Below are 12,157 nucleotides of genomic sequence, written 5' to 3' on the forward strand. Positions count from 1 at the left end.
ACCATTGGGTTAAATAAATAACTCAACGTTTTTTAGAGTGTAGGTATATATTGCCTATTTATTTGGCCTTTAATAAATGTATTTTGGGAATTTTCTTTTTTTATATTCTGAATAAAGCCTATTTTAATGTGATTTTAAAGACGAGTGTCTGCATGACCTGTGATGTCTTGTTTTTGCGAGTGGTGGCGCTGTTTTACAACTTTAAACTCCATCAGTGATGCGCTGTTCGTTTCTATTTAAATATATCTAAACCCACTTTTCATTTGAGTCCAAATGCTTTTTTATTGCATTTTTTTTATATTTGCACGTTGTTTACCCTAAAACTCTAGCGATGTTCAGACTCATGCTTTTGAAGCAGTTTCTGTGAGTTTGGCAGGTCAGTGATGATCAGATGAGCTTCTCTGGCGCCTGCTGAACAAGTTTACGAGTTCACACGTTCATTCACCTAAACCAGTTAAAAAGTGTAGCTCATTTACTTTCCCTGACTGAAACCTGCAGGCTATAAATGCTTTTATTCAAAGAGGATGCTTCATCCTTCCCAGACACACGTTTTTTGTTCAACACAATGATGCATAATCACTTAAAACACACCTTTGTTTTCATTATGCACGTTTTGTATTGTTATCATTAATAGATGCGGTCTTGTTTACCATTATGCATGCATTGCACTTTAATTGGCTACCTTTAAGTTTAATCCAAACGCATGACTCTCGTGATCTCTGTTATAGTGCAACATCTGAATGAGAATTTCATTAAAAAGAAAACGTACTGAAATGTCGCATTAGTCCTGGCACATTTCCTCCCTCAGATCAGATCTCCCTCTACCTTTATAATCCTCTGGAGTTGCTGCTCGTCCCACGTGGTCCTTCAGTCCAGTATATAAACTTTCCTGCGGCTCTGAAGCGGCACAATGTCTGTTCGCTGGAGAGAGAGAGAGAGAGAGAGAAAAGCCGAAGCTCCCGCACAGCATCCCGAGCACCGAGAGATATGATGAAGAAGTGTCTGGGAAACCTTCACTGGAAGTCAAAATGTCCAACAAAGGAGGACGGGGTTTTTTATTGAAGAACTAACAAGCAAAAAAAGGCGAATGGTTATTTGGAAATACCGCGGTTGACTGCTTTACACTGTCTTCCATCATCATCATCATGGAGGATTTGAAGTTAGCAGAGTGAAGGAATCATAACAGATCCTTTGTTTAGTCTGTGGGGTTTTTATTTGACGCGTAATGCTGAGATTTCCAGTCATGCCATGACGCGCCAGGCTCGTGCGTAAAAGTGCGTCCGCTGAAACTAAGACTTTATTAATTCACTCAGATGGAGAATCAGTCTGTGATATTGATCAGAATTTGACTGAATGCATCACTGTGTGACTGGGATATCCGTAAGCCAGGATTAATTGCTTTGTGTTTTAATTACACGGACCTCTAGCAGTGGATCTTACACTTTTCAATTAGAGGAAGAAAATAAAGAGCGTAAATAAAAAAGGCGGATACGAACTTTCATTTCCATCCATCCAGCTCGCATCCTGGAAGATGAAAAGCTTGATGTTTGAAGTGCTTTGTTTAGTTTGCGTCCTGTCCTCCATCCGCGGCACACCGGCACCGGACACCGAGACCCCGAGCACCAGCACGAGCTGCGCGTCCTGCGGGCTCCCCAAGACGGATGGACCGGCGCGGGCGGACGGGGATTTCCTGGAGGCGGTGAAGAGACACATTTTGAGCCGCTTGCAGATGCGGGACAGACCCAACATCACACACCCCATCCCGAAGGCGGCGATGGTGACCGCGCTCAAGAAGCTGCACGCCGGAAAGCTGCGCGAGGACGGGCGGGTGGAGATCCCGAATCTGGACGGGCACGCGGCGTACATGCACGAGCTGGAGGAGGAGACGTCGGAGATCATCAGCTTCGCAGAGACAGGTGTGTGTGTGTGTGTGTGTTTGCACTGTAAAAGAACGCAGGGTTTCACGCAATCAATTTGTATTGGAACAACAAGCACTTGAAACATGATTGATGGGATTTACTATGGTAAGTGGCTGCAAACAATGCGATATCATGTGAGCTGAACTTAAACAAATTAATTCGAACATTATTAATTATTAATTTGTTTGTTTACATTCAGCCCATATTAATTGTTTGCAACCACTTACCTTAATTAAAATAGTAAATCCCATCAATAATTTTCTCAGCTGGAGGAATTGCGCTTATTAGTTTTTACACATTTAAGTGGATTGAACGTAAAACGATTGGGTTGTCTTACAAAAGCAGGAGAATTGAGTTGTTTAAACTAATTAAACAAACAGTAAACGTCATTTTCTGAGTGTGTGTGTATGTGTGTGAGAGCGCGCTACGTGGGAATGATCGATATGATAAAAGATTCTTGGATATTCCTGAAGTACATTTAAAGGGATAGTTCACCCAAAATTGAAAATGCACTTACTATTTACCCCCCCCCCCCCTCAAATGGTTCCAAAGCTTTCTATCATCTGTTAAACATCTAAGAACACTCTAAGAAATGCTGGGTTATTTAAACACAAATTGGGTCAAATATAGTAACCCAAACATTAGGTTAAATTTGGTCCTATTAATTTAATTCAGGATGTCACTGTGGCTCAGTGGTTAGCACTGACGCCTCACAGCAAAAAGGTCTGTGGTTCGAGTCCTGGCTGGGCCATTTGGTGTTTCTGTGTGGAGTTTGCATGTTCTCTGGCGTGGGTTTCCTCCGGGTGCTCCGGTTTCCCCCACAGTCCAAACACATATGCTATAGGGGAATTGATGAGCTAAATTGTGAGTGTGTATGAGTGTGTATGGGTGTTTCCCAGTACTGGGTTGCAGCTGGACCTGTGTAAAACATGTGCTGGAATAGTTGGCAGTTCATTCTGACACCTGATAAATAAACGGACTAAGCTGAAGGAAAATGAATGAATGATAATTTAATTTAAAAAAATTAACCCAGCAATTGGGTTGAAATAACCTGGCATTTTTTTTAGAGTGAAGATATTTTGAAGAATGCTAACAACCTGTAACCATTGACTTCCATAACACAAACACTACACTCTAAAAACATTTTGGGTTATTTCAACCCAATGTTGAGTGTTATATGGACTAAACACCACTGCTGGGTTAATTTTCTTTTCAAATTTATAGGACGAAATTTTAACTAATGTTTTAAGTTTGTCCATATTTTACCCAATTTGGGTTTAAATAAGGGTGAGTAAATGATGACAGAATTGTCCGTTTTGGGCGAACTGTCCCTTTAACATCCAATCTTTTATTCCACAAAATGTTCCTCAGATGATTAAACGAATCCTTCATCCACTCTAAACTATGATGAGCTGTTGTAACCCAGAGTTGGGTTAAATATGGATTCAAAAGACATTTATGAACCCAACAGTTGTGTTTGTTTATATTAGACCCAATCCTGACTTAAAACAACCCAACATCTTGAGTGCCCAAAAGTAAAAACTGTATTATTAACTCACTCTTCACTCGTCTCAATCCTTTATGAGTTTCTATTTTCTGTTAAATAAGAAACAAGATATTTTGAAGAATGTTAGAAACTGGTAACCATCAACATCCATACACTAAAAAAAAAGTTGGGTTGTTTTAACTCAGCGCTGGGTCAAATAGAGACAAACCAATCGCTGGGTTTTTTTTTTGAAAATGAAATGTAGTGTTTTAATTTTATGTTTTATAAACCAACTGGGCTGTTTGTTCATATTTGACCCAACACTGGGTTAAAACAACACAACATTTATTGGAGAGCCCAAAGCTGAAAATTGTGTAATAATTTACTCACCCTTCACTTATCACAAAAAGTTTCTTTTTTCTGTTGAACATAAAAGAAGATATTTTGAAGAATGTTAGAAACAGTAAGCATTTATTTCCATACGTTCTAAAAAATGATGGGTTGTTTTAACTCAGCGCTGAGTCAAATAGAGACAAACCAATCGCTGTTTTTTTTTTTTTTTTTTTTTTGAAAATGAAATGTAATGTTTTAATTTAATGTTTTATAACCCAACTGGGCTGTTTGTTCATATTTGACCCAACACTGGGTTAAAACAACACAACATTTATTGGAGAGCCCAAAGCTGAAAATTGAAACCCTTCACTTATCACAAAAAGTTTATTTTTTCTGCTGAACATAAAAGAAGATATTTTGAAGAATGTTAGAAACAGTAAGCATTTATTTCCATACATTCTAAAAAATGTTGGGTTGTTTTAACCCAACGTTGGGTCAAATATGGACAAACCCAACATTGCGTTAATTAAAATTTTTTTATTTAAATGACATTTTTCAACCCAATGATTGGGTTTGTCCATATTTGACCCAACATTGGGTTAAAATGATCCACCATTTATTAGAGTGCATTGGGTATGATTACATATGTAGAATTAGATCAGGCGACACTATGCCTCACAGCAAGAAGGTCGCTGAATCGAGTCCCAGCTGGGTCAGTTGGCATTTCTGTGGGGAGTTTGCATGTTCTCCTCGTGTTGGTGTGGGTTTCCTCCAGGTGCTCCGGTTTCCCTCACAGTCCAAACACATGCGCTATAGGGGAATTGATTGACTAAATTGGCCGTAGTGTATGAGTGTGTGTGAATGTGAGTGTGTGTGAATGTTTACCAGTACTTGGTTGCAGCTGGAAGGGCATCCGCTGCATAAAACATATGCCGGAATAGCTGGTGGTTCATTCCGCTGTGCAACCCCTGATGATTAAAGGGACTAAGCTGAAGGAAAATGAATGAATAAATAAACTAATTCATGCAGAACATGTACTTTATAAACAGCCAATATCTTTGGTAATAATAAGCCACTAGTTTTTTATTTTTTGGTTTCATTCTTACCTTTATTATTATTTTTTTGTACAATATATTTATTACTTTTTTCAATTTTCAGATTATACAGTTACAGAATAATAATCATGAAGATACAGCAAACTTTTTCACACCCTAATCTCCCTCCCATCAACCCATTCCCTTAAAAAAATGATAATTAAAAACAATAAAATAAAAAATAAAATAAATACATAAATAAATAAATACATAAATACATACATAAATAAATAAATAAATAAATACATAAATACATAAATACATAAATAAATAAATAAATAAATAAATAAATACATAAATACATACATACATACATACATACATACATACATACATACATAAATAAATAAATAAATAAATAAATAAATAAATAAATAAATACATAAATAAATAAATAAATAAATAAATAAATAAATACATACATAAATAAATAAATAAATAAATACATACATAAATAAATAAATAAATAAATACATAAATACATAAATACATAAATACATAAATAAATAAATAAATACATAAATACATACATACATACATACATACATACATACATACATAAATAAATAAATAAATAAATACATAAATAAATAAATAAATAAATACATACATAAATAAATAAATAAATAAATAAATACATACATAAATAAATAAATAAATAAATACATAAATACATAAATACATAAATAAATAAATAAATAAATAAATACATAAATACATACATACATACATACATACATACATACATACATAAATAAATAAATAAATAAATAAATAAATACATAAATAAGTAAATAAATAAATAAATAAATTAATTAATAAATACATAAATAAATAAATACATAAATAAATAAATAAATAAATAAATAAATAAATAAATAAATAAATAAATAAATACATAAATACATACATACATACATACATACATACATACATACATACATACATACATAAATAAATAAATACATAAATAAATAAATAAATACATAAATAAATAAATAAATAAATAAATACATAAATAAATAAATAAATAAATACATAAATAAATAAATAAATAAATAAATAAATAAATAAATAAATAAATAAATAAATACATAAATAAATAAATAAATAAATAAATACATAAATAAATACATAAATAAATAAATAAGTAAATAAATAAATAAATAAATAAATAAATAAATAAATAAATACATAAATAAATAAATAAATAAATAAATACATAAATAAATAAATAAATAAATAAATACATAAATAAGTAAATAAATAAATAAATAAATAAATAAATAAATACATAAATAAATACATAAATAAATAAATAAACGAGAACAAAAAACAAACAAAAAAGGACATGTTTAAATCAGGTAGAGTGTTTCCCGAGTCTATGTTTAGACCATGATACTCCCATACTCCCTCAAAGCTTGTTCTTGTTAAGCCACTAGTAATATAGTGAGAATTGCACTTAAACTAAAGTGTTACCAATGTTTTCAATTGAATTCAAATGACACACAATTGGGTTTGTCCATATTTAAGCAAACGATGAGTTAAAACAACCCAGCGTTTTTCTAGAGGGATTTTTAGCAGACCTGAGCCAAGTTGCAGCTGATCCTGAGTCCGCTCCACCAAATCTGTCATTATTTGATTTGATTGTCATTACCTTTATCGCATTAACTGATATTGAATTACTGGAGATTTGACGTCAGCTGAAATGCTGAAGAAATATTATGAAGACAAGCATCTTTTGTCTCTGCAAATCAAGGCACAACGGGATCATAAGGCCCTGCTTTAATGACATTTATCCCTGTGTGAGTGTTTCTGGAGCTCAGTGTTGTATATATGAGCACTGAGAGACAGTAAAAGGGAAAGACAAACACTGGTTAACAGCTTCGAGATCTGCACTGCATATTGATTTGCTTCCAGCTGATTTTACAGCTCACACTGAGGCTGATTGACTTTAATAGACTTTAATAGATGGTGGATGCGATTCTTGAACTCTGATGTCTTTAAGATCATCCGAGACCAATGTTCAGATGGTTTAAAGACCCCAAACGCTGATCTGAAGCCTGTAGCCAAATGTCAGCAACTTTATTTCTGAATAATCAAATCACAGCCTAAAGAGCCTGAAATTATATGAAGTTATTTTTATCATGGAAAAAGTTCAACCCATACGGAAAGAAGCACATGTCACATGATGTTTATGACAGAGACCACTTAATCAGAATAAATAATAATGAAATTTGACCCAACATTGGGTTATGCAACCTAACACTTTTCCATATTGCAAAAGTTATATATTTTATCTTAAAACCACACTCTAATACATGCTGGGTTGTTTTAGGCTAATGTTGGGTCAGATATTTAATGTCTTTGATTTGTTCCTAATTGACTCAACATTGGGTTTAAACAACCCAGCATTTATTAGAGGCTAGTAAAACTGAAGACTTTTTAAACTACATCCTAATAAAATGTTGGGTTGTTTTTAACCAAATGTTGAGTCAAACACAACATTGGGTTGGTTTTTAAATTACATTTATATTACACTTTTTACCTAATGGGTGAGTTTGTTCATATTTGACTCAACATTGGGTTAAAACAACATCATTTATTAGAGATTACTATTAAAACTGAGGCATATTTAAACTAAAAGTTAATCAAATGCTGGGTTGTTTTAACCGAATGTTGGGTCAAATATGAACAAACAGAACACTGGGTTGCATTTTTAAATTACATTTATATTACACTCTTTACCTAATGGTTGGGCTTGTCCATATTTGACCCAACATTGGGTTATGCAACCTAACACTTTTCCATATTGCAAAAGTTATATATTTTATCTTAAAACCACACTCTAATACATGCTGGGTTGTTTTAGGCTAATGTTGGGTCAGATATTTAATGTCTTTGATTTGTTCCTAATTGACTCAACATTGGGTTTAAACAACCCAGCATTTATTAGAGGCTAATAAAACTGAAGACTTTTTAAACTACATCCTAATAAAATGTTGGGTTGTTTTAACCAAATGTTGAGTCAAACACAACATTGGGTTGGTTTTTAAATTACATTTATATTACACTTTTTACCTAATGGGTGAGTTTGTTCATATTTGACTCAACATTGGGTTAAAACAACATCATTTATTAGAGACTACTATTAAAACTGAGGCATATTTAAACTAAAAGTTAATCAAATGCTGGGTTGTTTTAACCGAATGTTGGGTCAAATATGAACAAACAGAACACTGGGTTGCATTTTTAAATTACATTTATATTACACTCTTTACCTAATGGTTGGGCTTGTCCATATTTGACCCAACATTGGGTTATGCAACCTAACACTTTTCCATATTGCAAAAGTTATATATTTTATCTTAAAACCACACTCTAATACATGCTGGGTTGTTTTACCTAACATTGGGTCAGATATTTAATGTCTTTGATTTGTTCCTAATTGACTCAACATTGGGTTTAAACAACCCAGCATTTATTAGAGGCTAATAAAACTGAAGACTTTTTAAACTACATCCTAATAAAATGTTGGGTTGTTTTAACCAAATGTTGAGTCAAACACAACATTGGGTTGGTTTTTAAATTACATTTATATTACAATTTTTACCTAATGGGTGAGTTTGTTCATATTTGACTCAACATTGGGTTAAAACAACATCATTTATTAGAGATTACTATTAAAACTGAGGCATATTTAAACTAAAAGTTAATCAAATGCTGGGTTGTTTTAACCGAATGTTGGGTCAAATATGAACAAACAGAACACTGGGTTGCATTTTTAAATTACATTTATATTTCACTCTTTACCTAATGGTTGGGCTTGTCCATATTTGACCCAACATTGGGTTATGCAACCTAACACTTTTCCATATTGCAAAAGTTATATATTTTATCTTAAAACCACACTCTAATACATGCTGGGTTGTTTTAACCTAACGTTGGGTCAGATATTTAATGCCTTTGATTTGTTCCTAATTGACTCAACATTGGGTTTAAACAACCCAGCATTTATTAGAGGCTAGTAAAACTGAAGACTTTTTAAACTACATCCTAATAAAATGTTGGGTTGTTTTAACCAAATGTTGAGTCAAACACAACATTGGGTTGGTTTTTAAATTACATTTATATTACACTTTTTACCTAATGGGTGAGTTTGTTCATATTTGACTCAACATTGGGTTAAAACAACATAATTGATTAGAGACTACTATTAAAACTGAGGCATATTTAAACTAAAAGTTAATCAAATGCTGGGTTGTTTTAACCGAATGTTGGGTCAAATATGAACAAACAGAACACTGGGTTGCATTTTTAAATTACATTTATATTACACTCGTAACCTAATGGTTGGGCTTGTCCATATTTGACCCAACATTGGGTTATGCAACCTAACTCTTTTCCATATTGCAAAAGTTATATATTTTATCTTAAAACCACACTCTAATACATGCTGGGTTGTTTTAGGCTAATGTTGGGTCAGATGTTTAATGTCTTTGATTTGTTCCTAATTGACTCAACATTGGGTTTAAACAACCCAGCATTTATAAGTTGCATTTTAAAATTACATTTATATTACACTCTTTACCTAATGGTTGGCCTTGTCCATATTTGACCCAACATTGGGTTATGCAACCCAGCATTTTTTTTCCATATTCCAAAAGTAACATAGTTTATCTTAAGACCACTTAAAACCACACTCTAATACATGCTGGGTTGTTTTAACCTAATGTTGGGTCAAATATTTAATCTTTAATATTTAATCTACTGTTTGAATTTGTTCATATTTGACTCAACATTGGGTTAAAATAACCCAGCATTTATCAGAGGCTATATTAAAACTAAAGCATATTTAAACTGAAAGTTAATCAAATGCTGGGTTGTTTTAACCGAATGTTGGGTCAAATATAGACAAACACAACATTGGGTTGGATTTTAAAAATAAATTGAAATGATATTCAATTAATTTTTGAACCCAACATTTATCTGACCCAAAGCTGGGTTACAACAATCCAGCAATTGTTTTAGAGTGCCCAAACGTGAAAATTGTGTAATAATTCACTCACCCTTCACTCGTCTCAAACCTGAGTTTCTATTTTCTGTTGAATACAAAAGAAGATATTTTGGAGAATGTTAAAAACGAAACCACTGATATCCATACACTCAAATAGAAAAATCTGGGTTGTTTTAACTCAATCCTCGGTCATATATATTAATGAAAAACTCAGCGCTGGGAAAATTGTTTGGTTTTTAATTTAAATTATATTTTTCAACCAATTGACCCAACATTGGGTTAAAACAACCCAGCATTTATGAGAGGCTACGTATTAAAGCTGAAGCATGTTTAAAGTAAAAGTTAATGAAATGCTGGATTGTTTTAAGCTAATGCTGGGTCAAATTTAGACAAACACAAAATTGGGTTGCAGTTTTAAATGAAATTTATAACATGTTTTTTTTACCTGATGGATGAGTGTTTTCACATTTGACTCAACATTGTGATAAAACAACCCAGCACTTAATAGAGGCTTTATTATACCTTAAGCATATTTGAAATAAAAGTTAATAAAATGCTGGGTTGGTTTAATATGGACAAACACAACAATGGGTTAAATTTTTTTAATTAAATCTAAATGACCCTACAGTTCGTTTTGTCCATATTTGACCCACAGCTGGGTTACAACAACCCAGCAATTTTTTTGAGTGCCCAAAAGTGAAAAACTTCACTCGTCAAAAACTTTTATGAGTTTCTATTTTCTGTTGAATACAAAAGAAGATATTTTGAAGAATGTTAAGAAACTGGTAACCATTGTCATTCATAAACTTAAAAAAAATGCTGGGTTGTTTTAACTCAATACAATATCAATCAATCAATACAAATGTACACATTTCCCAGAGATGGGTTGCGGCTGGAAGGGCATCCGCTGCGTAAAACGTGCTGGATAAGTCGCCGGTTCATTCCGCTGTGGCGACCACGAATTAATAAAGGGACTAAGCCGAAAAGAAAATGAATGAATTAATGAATATTGGGTCAAATGAGGACAAACTCAGCACTGGGTTAATCGTATGATATTCAGTTTAAATGATATTTTTCAACCCAACTGGGTGATTTGTTCATATTTGACCCAACACTGGGTAAAAACACACAGTAATTTTATAGGTTATATATTAAAAGTGAAGCATATTTAAACTGAAAGTTTTGTTCTTTGGATATTTTAATAAATTGGTGACAAGGTAGCTTAGTGGTTAGCACTGTGGCCTCACAGCTAGAAGGTTGCTGGTTTAAGTCCCGGCTGGGCCAGTTGGCGTTCCTGTGTGGAGTTTGCATGTTCTCCCCGTGTTGGCGTGGGTTTCCTCCGGGTGCCCCAGTTTTCCCCACAGTCTAAACACATGCACTATAGGGGAATTGATGAACTAAATTGGCCATAGTGTATGAGTGTGAGCGTGAATGTGTGTTTCCCAGAACTGGGTTGCAGCTGGAAGGGCATATGCTGCATAAAACATATGCTGAAAAAGTTGGTGGTTCATTCCGCAGTGGCGACCCCTGATTAATAAAGGGACTAAGCCGAAGGAAAATGAATGAATGAATAATATTTTAATAAATGCCAGGTCTGACAGGTTATTTATATATATAAGTATATATATAACCTGTCAATAATGCACACACACATATACATTTATCTCATTATAATAATGGTTTAATGTCTTAATATAAGTTTCACCATTTCATTGTTTATTTTGTTCTTCTTATTTGTTTTTCTGCTAAACTCGTTACCCAATCGGAGACTTGCATTGTGACCACATGTAGTCAGCAAGACATTGAAATGCAATTGAAACTATATGTTTGTTTCTAGAGCAATAATGCAAAAAGGTGTTCAATACTGGGATTTAGATCAATATCTAATTGAATATAATCATTTTACATATGAACATTCCTACAGGAGATGCCATGCAATAAATATTTGGCTTCTCCTAAGATTCTAAGTGATCAGTTCATATATTCTTCAGTGTAAAGATCATGTAAAATGGATAGTTCACCCCAAAATTTACTCTGCCTCAAGTGGTTATTATGAGTTTCTTTATTTTGTTGAACACAAAAGAAGATATTTTGTAGAATGTTGGAAATGGCTAAACTTTGACTTCCATAGTAGGAAAAACAAACAGATTTGCAGCACGCAGCTCCATTTGTTACGCAAATCAAAGCTTACGCTGAAAAGTCGCTCAATTCAGGTCCACAAGTCAACATGAAACGCTCTTTGCATGCTGTTTTACCTGCATAATGTGACGGATTTTTGAATGTAACAGGATATTTAAGAGGAAAACAA

At 33.2% G+C, this 12,157-nt stretch overlaps 1 protein-coding gene across 1 annotated transcript in view; it reads left to right on the forward strand.

Annotated features, from left to right (window-relative positions):
* Nucleotides 1-1,463: 1,463 nt before the first annotated feature.
* LOC130237134 (inhibin beta B chain) overlaps nt 1,464-12,157 on the forward strand; it is a 31,559-nt gene continuing 20,865 nt past the window's right edge. The window contains exon 1 of the mRNA XM_056467961.1: nt 1,464-1,916. Within this exon, the coding sequence (XP_056323936.1) occupies nt 1,532-1,916 (385 nt within the window). The 5' untranslated portion in view covers nt 1,464-1,531. The remainder of the gene's footprint in view (nt 1,917-12,157) is intronic.

The sequence above is a fragment of the Danio aesculapii genome, chromosome 11 (assembly GCF_903798145.1).
Source record: "Danio aesculapii chromosome 11, fDanAes4.1, whole genome shotgun sequence".
Lineage (NCBI taxonomy): Eukaryota > Metazoa > Chordata > Actinopteri > Cypriniformes > Danionidae > Danio > Danio aesculapii.